Source organism: Crocuta crocuta, unplaced genomic scaffold (assembly GCF_008692635.1).
Source record: "Crocuta crocuta isolate KB4526 unplaced genomic scaffold, BGI_CrCroc_1.0 scaffold44, whole genome shotgun sequence".
NCBI lineage: Eukaryota > Metazoa > Chordata > Mammalia > Carnivora > Hyaenidae > Crocuta > Crocuta crocuta.
Window position 1 is genome coordinate 1,431,815 of NW_027530179.1, and position 18,132 is coordinate 1,449,946.

An 18,132-nucleotide genomic window follows, 5' to 3' on the forward strand; every position below is an offset into this window, starting at 1 on the left:
ACAATATCCCTCCTCCCCCCTTTAAAGTTCTAATATAAAAACCCAAATGTGAGGTTGATAAACGAAGGATGACATGGTGGTGTTTTTCCGGCAACCCACACCTGCCAGTCAGTGTATATGACAATGCCCTCTTTCTTCCCCTCCCACTCCCTGGGACTTTGCTCCAATGTCGCACAGCAGTACAACCGGCTTTGTAGGACCTGTGACACAGCAGGCCCCTTAATGGCCCTACCAACTTAGAATGATTCTATGCGATTGTTCCAACTTTTTGCTTTGCCCCATTGTTCAATTCTCAGCTATGAGAATGAATGTAGAAGGGGATGTGCCTGCTGCCAGATGGTGTTTAAAAAAAAATCTGAGATTCATCTATATCAATGTCCAAAGGCAATGAAAACCATACGAAGATTGATCACCCTTGCCTACATCCCGCTACTACCTCTCAGGCTTTTGGCTATCACCTTGTGACTAATTGCCCTTTGTGGATGCCTAAGATTTGTTTTCCTTTAATTTCATCTGTATAGAAATATGTATCATAGGTTGGCTGTTACACCAGCTAACTTGCTACAGTTCTACCCACATCCCCTTAGGGATGATTCTGGGCTCCAACTTCATTAGGGAGAGACAGTTTTGTTGCTTCGTGATTTCAATCAATTAAGTCTTCTTCTCGACAGTGAGGTTATTGTAAGTGTCACCATTCACTGACAAGATGAAATTAAGGTGTGTGAGTGCTATAGACAGTAAGGGTGTATCCTATATCAGTGCAGATGTGATGATATCATCCTCTCACTGAGGACAGAAAAGTATGCTTCAGATTTGGTCATATAAGAATGTAAAAATACTAACTCAAAGGGACACATGCACCCCAATGTTTACAGCAGCATTATCTACAATAGCCAAATTATGGAAACAGCTCGTGTCCATTGACTGATGAATGGATAAAAAAGAAATGAGATAGAAAGATAGATAGGTAGATAGATGACAGAATATTACTCAGCCATAAAAAAAAGAATGAAATCTTGCCATTTGCAATGATGTGGATGGAGCTAGAGAGTATTATGCTAAGCAAAATAAGTCAGTCAGAGAGAGACAAATACCATATGATTTCACTCATAACTTAAGAAACAAAAGAGCAAATGGGAGAAAAAGAGAGAGGGGAAGGCAAACCAAGAAACAGACTCTTTACTATAGATAACAAAATGAGGGTCACCAGAGGGGAGGTGGGTGGAGGGATTGGCTAAATAGGCAACGGGGATTAAGGAGTGCACTTGTTGTGTGAGACTGGGTGGTGTACGGAAGTGCTGAATTAAAGTATTGTACACCTGAAACTAATATGATACTGTATGTTAACTAAATAGAATTTATTTTAATTTTTTAATGTTTATTTTTGAGACAGAGACAAAGCCTGAGTGGGGGAGGGGCAGAGAGAGAGGGAGACACAGAATCTGAAGCAGGTTCCAGGCCCTAACCTGGCAGCACAGATCCTGATGGCCTGACATGGGGCTTGAACTCGTGAATGGCAAGATCATGACATGAGCTGAAGTTGGATGCTTAACTGACTCAGCCACCCAGGCACCCATGTTAACTAACTAAAATTTAAACTTTAGGAAAAAAAGATATGGTCATATAAACTGAGATGACATAGGTTTTAAATATATGCATATTTTCATTTATGCACTGAGCAATGAAGAAGTTTTCAATCTCTCAAAGATATATCCACCTATTCCCTCCCACCTCCCTCCTGCATCACATCCTAGGCAATAGTGTGCTCACAAGGTGCATTAAGGAGTTTGTCACAACTTGCAAGCTAAGCTTCTCCTTGAGTTTTTAATACTCACCTCTCATTTTCACCGATTCATTAATTTAGATCCATTGGTTGGGCTTAATGATGCATTCTAAATGGGGGAAAAAGCAACACTGATGTCAGTGAATAATGGTCTTGACAAAATGTATTCATATTTATGTATATGTTTGTCTCAAGGTAAATATACAAAAATGGAAACATGAAAAGTACCCAAACTGACACAACTACACAGAATGAAACTATCATATTTCACTGAACCTAACATTGTAAGCCACATCATTATTTTTATGTTCCATTAAGAAAAGAAAAGAAAGAGGAGCCTATGTGGCTCAGTCAGTTAAGCATCTGACTTTGGTTTAGATCATGATCTCGCGGTTTGTGAGTTCGAGCCCCATGTCAGGCTCTATGCTGACAGCTCAGAGCCTAGAACCTGCTTCAAATCTGTATCTCCCTCTCTCTCTCTGCCCTTCCCTTGTTCATATTCTGTCTTTCTCTCTCTCTCTCTCTCAAAAACTAAAATTAAAAAAAAACATTTTAAAAAAATTTAAAAAAAGAGAAAGAAAGGAAAAAAATCTTACCAATTAAATCATGACATGCCACAGATTGTAAGATACATTCCAATTTTAGAAATGTTAAAAGGTGAGGAAAATGCCTATCTTAGAATTGATGAACTAGGGTACCAAAAGTCACACTCAATAGTAGCTATCTGTAAATGCTGAGTCTTGATGTGTGCAGAAAGTTTTTGTTTGTTTATTAAGAAAGTAGCTCTTATTAAGAAACTGTTGGTTGACCAGTGAAGAAATGGGCAGAAGATATGAAGAGACACTTCTCCAAAGAGGACATCCAGATGGCCAACAGACACATGAAACGATGCTCAGCATCCCTCCTCATCAGGGAAACAGAAATCCAAACCATACTTAGATACCACCTCACACCAGTCAGAGTTGCTAAAATGAGCAAATCAGNGACAATAAACTATTTATAAAAAAATTTTTTTTAAATAAACTCAAAATGAAAAAACAAAAGAAACTGTTGGTTGAGTAAATGGCTTCTTTCTAATTAATATAACAATGATGGTCATTTTAGTTAGTACCTTACAAGAAAGATATATAGGTTGGTCAAAAGTCATCTTCAAGATCAATATACATATACTTCAACCCAAGAATGTGGCTTATTGAAGAGTCTTGAGCAAGGAGCATACTAACCCTCGTGATTTTCTTGGTGGCTTCCGGCAAATCTCATAAGCACTCTAGGTCTCAGTTTCCTTACCTATGAAATGACTAGGTTGGACTAGAGCCTCATTTCTAACTCATTTCCCAGGTCTAGTCTTTTATGAGTCTACGATCCTGGTTTCATGTTATCCCATCTCAATGGTCCAGATGCCAAGTTGAAATACATCCACGGTGGAAAATTCTCTTGAGAGGGGTGTTCTACTGATGTGAAGCTTTTGCCGGATACTCCAAGTTTGTCAAGTGAAGGAATGAATGAATGAATGAATGAATGAATGAATGAATGAATGCCCTAATAATTCTCTTTGTTAACAAATCCTGAATACTAAGCTATAATTTTTGTCTCTTCATGACTCTGCTGAGGACACTGACCATTAAGTATTGGGACTGAAAGTGAAGGCTTACCTCTGCCGCCCTTGATCTCCCCTTCAGTGAAGACATCCTCATCCGCAAAGCATCTCTTATCTGAAGAAGCAAAGACAGTGAGGAAATGACAATATCCCCAAAACCCATACCCATTCCCTGGAACTTTGAGACCAATAGCCCTTGCAGAAGCAACATCAGATGGCTTGGCATAGTGCTTAGCCAATAATAAGACTTGGATAGAAGCTGAGGTGTAGTTATAATTGGATTTAGGATTAAAGTTATAATTCTGATTATGGTTTTTATTCTTCTACATACACTCATACACTACCTCCTGTTGACTTGATTAAGTGCAGGAAATGAGGATGTATAGTTCTCTACTTTCCTTCTCTTGGCTGATGCCTGGAGCACCCCTATAAGTTCACCCCCAGGGACTAGGTTCTCTTCTCAAAGCTGCTTCATCCCCTGCTATCTTAAGCTGTGTGAAAATTCTTACAGTGAGTGAAACAAATCCAGATTACCTTGTGGTCCATGATGGTTCCAAACAGCAAGATGAAAAACCCCTGTGGCAAAATTCAACCAAAGTATGAGGGACTGTTTGAGAGACAATATCCCAACTGTCATTTTAATTTCACTTTTCTAGATATATTCAAGGAGAGTTATTGGATATTAGAAACTTTAGCTTCTACTGACGCAGATAAAGATGCATTGGCAAGCATTTTCTGTGACTGTACCTCAAAGAAAGATCACCTTCATAGATGTGCATGAGAGTTATTGATATTTATTGAATGGCTATAGGTGGAAGTGAGTGCTTTCTACTTTATTATATCTGTTTACTTTCTTTCCAAATATTAAGTAGCTGATCTTACTCATAATAACAGCAACATGACATGGAATCTTGTAGTTCACAGTGACAATCATAGAAGGTGTCTTGAGAAATGAAACCTATATTTCAGTTGGAAAAATTCAAGAAATAGCAGGGCCTCTGAGCTGGTGAGAAAATTACAGAGATATAAAAGACCAGAGTCTGTTCAAGTTTAAAATATTTGGTTTCCTACAAAGTCACAATAATCAATAGTCAACCTTTTTTAAATGGTGGAAGTTCAAGTTTAAGAAAATTCTGGATCCTTCCATGACAGTGGAAGGAAGCCTGGGTTTCTAAGGATAGTTTCATGGCAAAGAAACACTAATCAGAAGACTGAAATTTTTAAATTTGAGTCACAGGGAAAACTTGCTAAGAAAAGTTGGAGTGTATTTACCTAAAAGTTTTTCAGTATTTTTCTTTTGAAAAAGAAACAGAATAAAACTTTAAGGGTTTAATTAAGTTGCAAAGTAAAAGAAAAAAATAGAATGAGATCATTAGTCACCAAAGTAACTTCAAGAGTTGGGGAGATTTACATGAGTCCAAGAGCTTTTGATTTAAAAAACAAAAACAAAGAACAAAAAACCAAAAAACCCATTAGTCAAAGGTTTCTCTTTAAAAGCCATGCAAGGGAAAGAGTGAAATGCTCTCCATAGTTATTGAGGAACGTATGAGTGAGGTATATAATTGATCTGAGCTGGCATTTCTTAAAAGCCTGCTTTCTGTCTTGTATCACATTTTTAAATAGGGTAATAGTGACACGTTGTGGGAATACATTGTTGCTTTGCTAAGCAGTTATAGTTATATATTTAAAGCAGTGGTGGAATTTTTTTTTCTGTGAAAACCCAGATAATGCATATTTAAGCTCTAAAGGCTCTACAATTTCTGTTACAGCTACTCAACTCTGCCATCATAGTTCAAAAGCAGTCATAGGCAACATGCAAACAAATGAGTATGGCTCTTTTCCAGTAATATTGTTTACAAAAATGGGCAGCAGGTCGTAGTTTGCCAAGCCCTGATTAAAAGCATGATTAAGGATATGAACTTACCAAATGTGCTATTATTCATAGGCCTGAAAAACAGTTTGGCTAGTGACAGCTTCTCAAAAGCACACGCATGGTAGCCAACATAGAGTAAAACGATTTTTAGAGGAATAATTTTGCCAAGCCAAGTGGGGTTAAAGCAAGGTAAAGACGATATAGATGATTTTATATTCATATCCTTATCTTACTAGGAGAAGGTCAAGGCCCAGAGAAAAGTGACATCTCTAAGATCAGGCAACATGTGAGAGATCCATCTCCATTAGTAACAACCTACATTTACTTCACAGGGAAAGCAGGGAAGAGGTATAAGAACTCCTCTCTGGCTAATATTCAAAGAGAACGGCAAGGGTTCTCTCTTCATAGTGTGGAAAATGACTGTTTCACTGAATTCCTAAACTCCTTGAGAAAGGATAAAAAATGGTGGTTGTTTTGAGGCATAATATGTGAGTGTAAACTCACACATCTTCGACCAAAGACTAGTCTTTGATAAATGAAGGCAAACTTCTTCTGACATTGAAACTTGAGGAGGGATACAGGTGGGTCAGGGAGGACAGAAGTAAGGAGATGCCCACCTAACCAGCTTGATCAGCTAGATTCAACTTGACAATCAATAGAGTAAGGGAGGCCACAGCTAAATGTCACTAAGACATAGAAGGAGTTTTTAAAAAACCCCACTTTGTATTCTATATTTTTAAATCATAGTCATATCTTGTTGTATAGTCAGAATAACAAATTATGAACTAAAATATCTTATAAGTAAAACAATTAATAATTATAATTAGTAAAAATAGGTCTACCTCTTGGAACTTACCTGGAAAGCATTCAGCAGGGCAAAGATTATATGGAATACCAAGGAAGTACCTTCAATAAGTGTGGCTATTCCAAAACCCCAAGTCAGTCCCAGCAATGGGGTAAGGATGGCAACATTTTTGCTGATCCTCATAATTATGGCCAGATCCTGAGACTTGGAACTGCCAATAGAGGGCCTCTGAGTGTTGATAGCAACAACCAAAACCACCACAAGGTTCACAGCCACAATGACCAAGGCTGGGATGGCAAATGCTAAAAGGGCTTTGGTATTGTCCCAGTTAAGCCAACAGGCATCGGATCTCATGTAACCTCTCTCTGGCACTGTAATAGCAACTGTAGTACCAGCAATGACCAACGGGCACCCATAGCCGATGGCAAAGCCAATGGCCATCATGCGGGACTTCATCATCCTACGGAAAACAACTAATATCCCATAGATGATGAGCAGTGCTTTGAAGAACATCCAGAAAAACAGAGAAAGGTAGAAAAGGTGGCTGAAAAATGTCAGCGCAACACACCAGTTGGAGTCCTGGGCCTTTTTGTGAAAGTTAGAGTTTATGATGAACCACACATTAGCAATCAGGAGCGACACAGCTATGTTCACGATGCACACGTGACGCATGTAGGAGATCTCTGTCACAACCACGCGGGACCAAACAGCAGCTTCAATGATCAAGCAAAGAATCAAGCTAAAGATGGAGATGCTGAGCCCAATGCAGGTGATGTAGTCCAGGACTTTGTTGTCAATAGATTTGGGGGACATGAGAATGGAAAAGGACATCACCATGTTGGTGTAGTTACACTGGCATTTTACTTTGTTCACGATCTCCAATGTGGTTTCACACACATTTTCATCCCACCTCCTTTTCCTGGAGTGCCAGCCAACACACCGGGCCCTGGCATTCTGGGATTTATTGATCTTCTCGAAGGTGAATAAGACTTGTTGCAATCTTTCTGGTAAAATCACTGAAAAGACAAGACCATTTACAGGTCTAGGAAGACTCACATTCTGCAGGTGGACTTCTCTCAGGATAGCCCCCAAGGTGGGAAAAGCTATGCTGATGGCTTGGGATGCATTTGGTGACAACTTCCACAGCTCTTGCCTGGGAATTTCTATCATTCCTATGATACCCTCTGTCATATTGTTCATGCTCATGGAGAAATTGAACTTTTTCTCTAAGGTATCATTGTTGATGCGAAATGTTTTTGCCTGAATGAAGAGCTCATCCACAATGTCCTCAGAATCATCGTGGACATGGAGTTGCCTCGCAAACAGATTCATTGACTGCAAAAATTCTGAGCTGGTATTTTTGTCTGGAATGAAAGCCCAATTTGAAATGGCTGCTGTGTTGAGGATGTGGTTGGCCACTTCACTATAGCTCTGCAATGGAGAAAAAGTGGAGATTTACACTATGGACTTACACATTATTGTACAAAGTCGATTTCTAAAATCTGAAATTTGTAAAGATGAAATGATCTGATCTTATTTAACACATTTTTCTTTAAATTCACTGTTTATTAGAATTTCATGCTAATAAGACTTCAGAGAGGGAAGAAAAGTAATACAATAATTAAAATCAGATAGAAATCACAGGTATCATTTACTTGCTTTATTATGTCCCTGCGGCAGCATTTCCAAACTGCATTCTCTATAACTCAAGATTCCCATGAGATATTAATGATTGTTTAATGGAAGAAATTGGGGGTAGATTCTATAAAAACTTAAATTTGAGAAATGCTGCATGTCCTATCCCAATATCGTCTACCCTTATAAGAAGGGCCAAACTTCATTAACACACGAAAAGTTCTAAAAAGTCCTGGCCTAAGGGAACCTGCTTAATTTTGTTTAACCCAAAATTCCTACATCTGCTATGTACAGATCTCCCCTTTAGAAATGAAATCTCCATTAATGTTTTTTGAAACAATTATGTTCTACAGAATGGAATCCGGTCAACACCTGAGTAGACACAGTCTTGTTCACAGCCATCCTTTTGTGACCTTCTCTTGAAAATAGTTTGTACAGGGGCGCCTGGGTGGCTCAGTCAGTTAAGTGCCCAACTTAGGTTCAGGTCACGATCTCATTGTTTGTGGTTTCGAGCCCTGTGTCAGGCTCTGTGCTGACAGCTCGGAGCCAGGAGCCGGCTTTGGATTCTGTGTCTCCCTCTCTCTCTGACTCTCCCCTCTCATGCTCTGTGTCTCTATATATCAAAAATAAATAAAAAGGAACAAAAAAGAAAAAAAGAAAATTCTCTACAAAAACACGTATTAAAAATGTTCTAACTTCTCGAAAACGTCTATAAACTAGAGTGAATCAATACACAAGACTGAATAAAATGCCTCTCATTGTTATGGTTGCCATGGTTGTCATACTTCATACCCTGAAAAGTACATTTGGAACTGTTAAAATGCAAGATTTGGCTTAAAAAAAATAGGAGCCTATCAATATTTTCAATGAAATGAACAAAGGATACCTTCATCTTCTCTCGGGTAACGTTATCAGACAAATCTGTAGAAATATTTCTTAATAACTCCACTATAAATGCAATGTTTCCAGAAGTGGCTTCTGATGATTTCACAACATCAGTTATGCAGGCATAATCAATTGGACAGTTCCTGCGGATTCCGTGGGCTACACTGTCCATGGGCTCTGGAGCTCGGAAGTCTAGAACATGCAGAGGGATGGATGCTGCAGCTACGGAAAGGCGTAATGCACTATTGAAGTCCTGTTTAAAAAAAAAAAGAGTTTCTTGGTTCAAAAATGATTAAGAACATAACATATATCAGAGTAAACGAGCTAAAGTCACAACAAGCCACATGGGGAAAAACAGACAGAGAAGCAAGTGGCCCTGAAAAGTGAATGTCGAGAAGGATGGAGAGAGGAAGGCAGAGTCATGCTCAGACAAGAGGTTCCACCAAAATTGTTCCAGAGATCAGATACTGACCTATTGCTTCCAGGACAGTGATTTTAACTTGAGTAGGATAACAAGACAGTTTTCTCCAGAGATGTGGTGAGATTCTAAAAACAAAATTTGCCTTTTTGATTTTTTTAAAGGGGAGTCACATGGAATTGGGGAGGAATGGGTTTTGGAAGTTGGCAGGTCAAACAAAGAATGCTAAATTGTAATTTCAAGAAGTTTCGAGCTCACTAATTAGGAGAAAGTATACACAAATCCATCTGTAGAGCTCACACTTGAACCTCTAAGCATTCACCGTTGTGTGAATGAGTTTCAGATCTATTTTTGAGAAAAGATGCTGAGAGGGAGAAGAAGGGGGTGGTGGGGGGAGAGTATCGGAGAGTTTGGGTAAGGAAGGAGAGGAGACAAATTTCACCCACCCCACCATTTTCCCGAGTCCAAATCTGAGATTTATTGTCAGGCTGAACAGAACACATGAAAAATGCTTCTACCACCTCCTGGGGAATTAGCTCTAGAAGCCAATAATATGCAAATACATCACCTTAAATAATGTTTCCACAGATAGGCTTGTACACGTTTCAGTTGATTTTTGCCACTCGTTTTGATGACATGTAAATCCTATTTCTCCCCAAAAGTGCTGAGCACAGGGTTGGCTGCATTTGGAAGTAGTGAAGCAAGGTCCATGGCATTTCTCTGAAAAGGAAAAGGGTGGGTTAACATTTCTGCACTCTCACAGAGGCGGCTAACATTCCCGAGATTTGCAGATTCCTTTCCAGAGGAAGTGACATTGAATTGTCCTCAGCACCAAGTAAGCCTTGCCAAGTGGATTGCAAAGCTGATGTCTAGGCAGAGAGAACAACACATAGAGAGAAGGGATCACAGGTCATACAGAAAGGCTGGTTCAGAGCATCTGAGGGGAGAGTAGCATGACGTGAGCATGGGACAAATAAGCAGGGGGCAAGACAGGAAGGACCTTAAATTCTGTGTGAATATGGGGATTACCAGAAAACATGATTGGATTTGTTTTTGAAAGATAATTAACGATAACGTAGGCAGTCAAATTCTCTGTAAAGGACCAGATAGAGTTGCCAGATAAAATACAGGAGGCCCAGTTATATATTAATCTTATTTTTCAGATACACTCTATTCTCATTATTTGCAGTAAAGTTATGTTCTGCTGTCACAAACACTAAATGAGGGGAAATCAAGACAGGTTCTTATGAGCTTCATCAACCAGTCAATATAGGAGCTCCCATTTTGTGTGTTTCCATTTAAAGATATCTTATTTATGTTGTTGATTCATCAGCATTGAACTCATAGCCAATAGCACCACAACTCATAGCAGCATGTGAGCAAAGCTTATCTAACATGTGCATTTACTCCTTAAGGTACACAATAGCCTTTTTGGGAACACCAGAACTACCCTCAGGAGTCATTTTAAACAGCACCAATCACCAACAAAATCACCAACAAAAAGCACAAAAGGCAAAACCTAGGCCACTACATACATCACAAAAAGAACACTTGTTTATAATAGGAGAGCTGGAACAAGAAGGCAGAGAGCCACCTTGTTTGTTTCAGAACTGACACCTTAGCTAACTCAAATTCATTTTTCTTCTGTCTGTGAATGATCCAGAAAGCATTGTAAGTAGAGATTGGGGGGTTACAAATAAATTTCAAGGAGCAAGAGAATTTGCAAATACAGAATCCACAAATAACAGGGATCCACTGAAAACGTTCAGTTAAACAATGAATAAGTTTTTAATGTACATATGACCCATGTAATATCATTCATTGTTTGATATTTAAGTTTAACGAGGCATTCCATATTTTTAATTGCTAAATGACAACTGTAGCCAGAGAGTAAATATTTTCAGCTTTGGAGGCTATGTGGTCTCTGTCAAAACTACTTAGCTCTGCCCTTGTGGCATGAAGGCAATCAAAGATAATATGTAAATAAATGGGCAAAGCTGTATTCCAATAAAACTTTATTTCTAAAACCTGGAGGCAGGCCTCATTTGGCCCCTGCGTAAAGTGGATTGACTTGAGGCAGGGAGCCCAGGAATGAAGATGTTGGAGTAGTCCTGGGAAGAATTGCCTTAGGATAGTGGTAGTGGAATAAAAAAAGGTAGATCATAATGGGAGCTTGGTAAGGTGTTGAAATCAGTAAGATATGGTGACTGATTGGTTGTGAGTCAAGGGATGTGTCTATATTTGTGGCTTGGACAGCTCTGTGGTTGACTCCATTCATGGAGAAAGGAAACAAGTAAGTTTGCATTCTTCTTTACCACCTACCCAACTGTATCTGGTTTTGCAAGCTATTTAAGCTGAGCATTTCTCAATTTCTTTACCCATACAATTTAGAGGCAATGCCATAGTCTTGTTGCAAACATCGAAGGAGATAGTATCCTGTCCAGCACTTAGATCGCTGTTGTCATAAATACTCAATGAAGGTTAGATATCTTTCTTCTCTTTTCTCAATTTTACATCTATTTAGAGATGTATTTGGGCTAAAAGTATAGTTGGCCATGTCTGTGGAGAATCCAGATATCTCTACTATTTGGGTGAGAATCGCGTGCTTTCACTATCATATCATGATTATCTCCATAGTTTATTTCTGACTTCTTTGGACAAACCGGGCTCACCAACACGATACCTATCTTACGTCACTTCAATAGACTTCTCAGCACCAGAGCGTTACGTACACTTAAGCATCCTGAAAATATCTTTGTACGAAGAAGGAATGAATTCTGCCCTGTTGCCTCTGCTGCCTTGTTAGCTCATTAGTTCAGATTTCCCTTAGGGGTTTTAAAGTGAACACATGCCTTCTACTCTAGAACACATGTGAATATTTGCTGAACTGCATCAGTGACTATGTCATGGATAATGGTACAATTGTAAGAAAGTCTATCAATACTGGTAAACAATGAGAGCTTGTTAGAGACTGCTATTCTAGTTGAAAGCTTGTGGTCTGGTGACAAGCTTGGCAATCTCCATGCTCTTCCCTCGCTCTGCCCAGTCTCCAGATGGAAGAAGACTATTCTGTAGACACATACCTTGTATCCTTCCAGTCTTGAGTTTCCCTTCAGGATGTTGATGTTTATCTCCATCCTGTAAAACATAAATTCCCAAAGGTCCTCTTACTGGACTCTTCTCTCTCATCTCAACATAGAGGCTCCATGCCAATGTGAAGTGAAAACATGTTCAGGACAACAGGCCAGAAAACTGGACCAGGTCCATATGTGATATTGTGGGAACTTGAGGAGGGAAGCATAGAGGTGAGCACAGACGAAGAGCAAACTATTTTCTATGAGGGCTAAACCTTGCCAGTGGTCTCTTGGTCTCTGAAGGTCAATCTCTTAGTGGATTGAATACATATTTTGGAAAGTTTTTTTATTTTACACAATGAACATTACTCTTTATTTTTTTTAGCTTATTTATATTGAGAGAGAGAAAAAGTGCAAATGGGGGAGTGGTAGAGAGAGAGAGAGAGAGAGAATCTCAAGCAGGCTCAGCACTGTCAGCACAAGCCCAGTGCAGAGCTTGATCTCACAAACCATGAGATCATGACCTGAGCTGAAAGCAAGAGTCCAATGCTCAACCGACTGAGCCACCCAGGGGCCCTGGAGAAGTTTAAGTGCCCAGGGAGAACACAGATGTAACAATTATAACACTAAACTGGTCTCCATCTGTATTAACTGTAACTATGAAATGGACCTAAGATGATCCACCAGATACCATAGATCCCCAAAAGAAAGACATATGTAGATGCTAGGAATAATTGTCAGGTGACAATAACAGAATCACAAACTCTTCTGTAGCTATAAAGGGCTGCAAAAATCATCTAAAAGAGAAAAAACACCCTTTATGTTATAGATAAGACAATTAAGACTCAGAACAAAGCAACTTGTGCAGCTAATGAGAAGGACAGTTAAGGTCTGGAGCTGAATCAGTAGTTGCCAAGCTAGTACTTCCTCCTCCCAACGGCTGCTGTCTACATAGAATAGAAAACAGCAATTTTCTGCTCTACTGTTGCTCTGTGTCACACCCTGCAAATATCCTGTTGCAAGGCCCAGCCACCTCGCCTCTCAACATTTCTTTGTTTCCTTTAAAAACAAACAAAAGAAAACTATCGACAAGACTAAACTTGTAGTCATTTGAAAATTTATTTTAAATCATATTATTTATCATAAATTTAGCCATCTGGGAGAACTGACAGATTTCTCACGGGACCACATAAGCACGGATCAAACTTACTTGGATGTGGATCTTGGATCTATAGTGAGAACATTCTGTGGCCAGAAATAACATTAAACAGCAAATCATCGTTTCCTGGGACTTCATTTTTCACGCATTAGAATCTTCACCTGTAGTAGAATGAAAGCGGATCCAGCTAATAGGGCCAAACAACACAAAACTTAGCCAACTAACAAAACACTGGGTGACCCTACTGGGTACTCTGAGATGTGCACACCAAAACATCCTGCTCTAGGAAAGAACACCAATATCTACTTTCAAGTCAGCTCACATGGAAAAAAGAAAAAAGAAAGCCTTTTTCTCAAATGTTAACTTTTCTACAAATACACGGGAATGATGGAAGGATCAGGAAAGATGCATGTTCACCAAGACATCGTTTCTGATTATTTAATTTACAATTTTCTGCAATAGTAACATTTCTCAAGAACTTTTATTTGTTAATCACTCTTCTGAGCACTGTCTTTACTATCTTCATTGTATCCGGGGAGAAGCTAAGGTACAAAGCGTTGAGCAACTATGAGCTAAGTTCACTCAGATGAACAGTGCTGGAGCCAAGAGTTCAACCCAGAGGGCTTAGCCAGAGAGCCAAGCTCTAGAGCAGGGTCTCTTGGCAAGGGCACCATTGACATTTTGGGTGGGATAGTTCTTTGTTTTGGGGGCTGAGTTGTGAATTGTAGGATGTATAGTAGCATCACTGGCCTCTATCCACCATATGCTAGGAGCTGCCTCCTGCCCAGTCGTGACAGCCAAAAATGTCGCCAGATATCTCCAAATGTGCCCTGGGAGAGAAAATCACCCTCCATGAAGAACAACTGCTCTACAGTGTACAGTCTCTCTAGGCACTATGGAGTCAAATAACTTAAAATGAAATGAATATACACTATTGTCTGCTACTAGAGCAAGCACTGAAACACTCTCATAGATAGATCAACTATTACTCATAGAAACACTAGAAGATACCTCTCTGTTCTTGCCTTCTTTTTTTAAAAAAAAAATCATTGACATGTAACAATATATTAGTGCAAGCGTATAACGTCATGATTTGATATTCGTATTTTTCCGAAATGATCAGTAGGTCTTGTTAACATCCATAACCACACATAGTTACAAATCTTTTTCTTGTGGTGAAGCCTTTTTCTTGATAATTCCACCTTTCAAAGACAAATCTCCAAGAAAGCATCTTTACAACAGTTGGAATTCATCAATATCATCATGATCATCACCACCATACTTCTAGGATCATGGAATCTAAGACCATTTATTGGTAGCAAATTTCCCTAGAATGATTTTCCTGGTAGTACAAATGCAGCAAAGTGAAAATACCGTGGGTTTTAGAAACAGCATGAATTAAGTTGTTATCATATTTATGGTATTGAAGAACTATTTGACCTTCACGAAGCCTATTTTCTTTCTTATCTATTTCATAAAATGTAGGATGATTACTTATTCTACCAATGACCCTTTACCAAGTGCCTCCTATTTTCCAGGAACTGTACCAGTGTCGGGGTATGGAAAAAAAGGTGCTGTCATTTCCATTAAGGATGTCTGGTGAAAAACACAGACAAGTCAAACCAATAGTGAGAAGAGAGATCATCCACGTACTGCACATAGGGAACAAGGCCAGGCAGAAACTGAACCTCAGCAAACATAAATCCCTTTATGCTCTAATGGAGATGAACTAACTCTAATCCATCTAGGCTCACCAAGCAACCTGTGACCAGGGAGCAAACAAAACTTAGCGATCGGGAATCAAACTCTTCGTGGGTGGAGTCGAGATTGAGATGATCTTTCATGACTCTGGTGAACCTTCGCATGAGATGATGAGCCACAGGCACTTACGGGAAGGCTTCCAAATTATCTTTATGTTTACAATTCTTTGAGTTCCTAAACAATGAACATATAGGGAAAGTATTTTGACTTATACTATCATCTTGTAGAGCGAGTCTGAGCAAGGGAAAGGAAACATGGCAGAATGACCAAGTGTGGTAATGGATTTGCATAGTTGTTGGGCTATGTGTGTGGAATTCATGATGTTACAAGAGTGGTTGAAAGAAGTTCTCATGCATACAGCCAATTGATGAATGAGTACACTAAGTAGTTTGCAATATTAATATTGTTTGGCATAGATTTTTAACTGTCATCACCAAAGGAAATACCAGAAGAACCAGAATAAGTTGTCTTAGACGTATCCATATGTTTCTCATATAAACCTGCGGATTTCAATTTTTTTTTATCCTGATACAATAAAAAACAAGATCTTACATCATGACTCGTTATGTAAAGACATATATATGTAGATATACATACATAAAACTTAAAAATACATAATTTTTATATTTCAAAAACTTTTTTGTAAAATTACTTATCCTTCCCACCTATGAGAAAGACACTCTGCTGTGTCCATGATTTTTATCTTGCATTCCACTCTACCTGACGTTCTTTCAGAAATTGGTTGCCACCCACTAAATTGAATCCAAACCTCTCTAATGGGTTGTAGCCTACAATCTGAAAAACAGAAATGCAGACTGAAAGATTCATTTTCATTTTCAAATCAAACATCGTTCACTTCTCCCACTGAAGTGGTCCCTTTGGTCTTTTCTCTTTTCTTATTTTTCACAATTCTATTGAAATCTTCTTCCCAAGGTACATTCATCAGGGAAAAAAGATACCTACATTCAGGGTCAAATAATAGGACTGATGCTGAGAGTCAATGCAATTCTCTTCCACCCGGAGAGCATGGTTGGAGACGCACAGTGAAATGGGTTAAGGCAAGTCAACAGGGGGACACTTAGAAATAAGAATGCCTGCTATCTAAGGCATCAGGAGGAAAGCTTTTACTGTCTACAGTTTTCAATATGAGAACTTCACTTTAAAGTTAATCTTGCTGGAAGAAAATCAGCCATTTGGCACAATGATGTGATGTGATGTGATGTGATTTAGGAAGTCCAAAACTGTTTTCCCAATGAGTGCTAGGAGCTCTAAATCCACAGCTCCTGAAATGTTCAGGAAGGAAAGGAGCCAACAGTTGCAGCATTTTCTGTGGATCATTATGCTCTATGTGGAACATTATGAAATAATGACACATTCATTTTTTCTAAGAAAAAAATTACTAGCAGACAATCTATATGCAGTGTGAAGTCATAAGCATGTCCATGAGAAACACAAACTTTGAACTGAGCACAACTGCCTGTTTGGAGAGTTTGGGTTGATTTAACTTGCTATTCCACCAACCATGTTCTTATAGTCTGATGTATGTAACGCATCTACCATTTTGTCTGATAATTGTATGGTAAATTTCCTTCAATTATGAAAAATACAAAGGGGGTAGGGTATGTTTGATGATGTTACCCAAGAGGAGTCACAGCATTCTTATTTTCCCCAGTTTGATTGGCAGGGAAGGGTTGGACGGATAAATGTTTTCAAGATAGTCCCAACTGAATTGTTTCTATTATCACCAGAAAGAGTAGAATGGATCCATCTCATTGCAATTTGGATATGCCCAAATCCAGAGCATTCTGCGGGGAACACTACGAGCCAGAGCTTAAGAGCTCCAAAAATGGAGAATTAAAAAGATTTTAGAAACATTTCCAGGATAATTCATAATCCAAGACTGATATTTTATAGAACGAATGGAAGAAACATACTTTCTGAGATCCACCATTGCTAAAGACTTCATTAAAGCAAACTGAGTTTTGCATAATGCCGAACTACAATTTTTCTGCAAATAGAAAGTACTTCTCTAAAAGCACACTCCAGCACAGTGTCTGCATGTAGTAAGTGACCTCTTGAGAGAATGAGGAAAAGAACAAGGACACACAATCTAAATATTCAAAGTGACAAGAGTGGACTGTCCAAAAGAATGTCAGCAAAAACGTGGACTATACTGGAGGAAGCAGCTTTCCACTGTGAATCTAATCAAGGACGACTTGCCTGGCCCAAGGCTCTGCTAGTTACTAGTGAAGAGAGGCTGGATGCCAGGGTCCATCCCACCTGGAGAATCCAGAGTTATTCTATAGCCAGTATGCTTAAGTTACCTTCATACCATTTATTGACTTCTGGTTTTCCAGTGTGTTCAGTTTAACAAAAAAAAAATCATATGTTTTCATAAAATCCCTACCTCTTGAACCCCTTGGGTATGGTGGCAGAAAAACACTTTGTTGGGAAGATCTGTCACTGGCTATTTACATCAAGATTCTAGTCCCTGGTGGGGGAACATAAAAACAGTGAGCAGTAATTCGGCTCTGTAACAACACATATTTATGTCCAGGGTTGACACACATTACCCGCCACTTGCTTGCCATGTTCGTCGCAGTCACCAAAGTTGAATTTTAAAAGAATGGAAGAACAACCTGACCGTGAAGGCATTTATATACACTGATTTAAGTGTTCTGTGACTTCAGGAAATCTGCCTGTTTTATTCCTACTAACAAACAATAAAGAGTTTGGTGTCAATTGTGTTTGGCCAGGATATTGTGTCCTGAAGCGAGTTTCTGTGGAATACTGGTCTCATAAAAGACTAAGGGGTTCCAGGGTCAGATGGGTTGGAGAATGTACCAGCACCGGCGCCCCCAGCCCCTCACACATACATATATGCATAAGACAGTTTCTGGGAATCCTTGTAATAAAAAGACCCGTTTCATCATAATTTTACCAAATTTATTTTATCATCAAAAGTGCCCTAGGTGGGAGTGGGGAGGGTGCCTGGGTGACTCAGTCGGTTGAGCGTCTGACTTCGGCTCAGGTCATGATTTCATGGTTAGTGAGTTCGAGCCCTGCATCAGGCTTTGTGCTGACAGCTCAGAGCCTTGAGCCTGCTTCACATTTTATGTATACTTCCATTCTCTGCCCCTCC

The 18,132-nt window shown here is 39.2% G+C and overlaps 1 protein-coding gene across 1 annotated transcript; it reads right to left on the reverse strand.

The window, feature by feature from the left end:
• Window positions 1-1,860: 1,860 nt before the first annotated feature.
• Window positions 1,861-13,367, reverse strand: ADGRF4 (adhesion G protein-coupled receptor F4). The gene is made up of 8 exons (XM_077764772.1): window positions 13,281-13,367; window positions 12,080-12,134; window positions 9,565-9,716; window positions 8,580-8,831; window positions 6,110-7,489; window positions 3,915-3,987; window positions 3,436-3,495; window positions 1,861-1,892 (listed from the first exon to the last, which is right to left on the reverse strand). The coding sequence occupies exons 1-8, from the start codon at window positions 13,365-13,367 to the stop codon at window positions 1,861-1,863; spliced, it is 2,091 nt and encodes a 696-aa protein (XP_077620898.1).
• Window positions 13,368-18,132: the final 4,765 nt, after the last annotated feature.

What these genes read in the sequence shown, in the direction of transcription:
- ADGRF4 (XM_077764772.1), bottom strand. Translation starts at nt 13,367, where the DNA reads ATGAAGTCCCAGGAAACGATGATTTGCTGTTTAATGTTATTTCTGGCC. An exon ending in CTGTGGAAACATTATTTAAG is followed by an intron (nt 8,832 to 9,564) that starts GTGATGTATTTG and finishes TTTTTTAAACAG; the next exon opens with GACTTCAATAGTGCATTACG. An exon ending in TTACCCGAGAGAAGATGAAG is followed by an intron (nt 7,490 to 8,579) that starts GTATCCTTTGTT and finishes TCTCCATTGCAG; the next exon opens with AGCTATAGTGAAGTGGCCAA.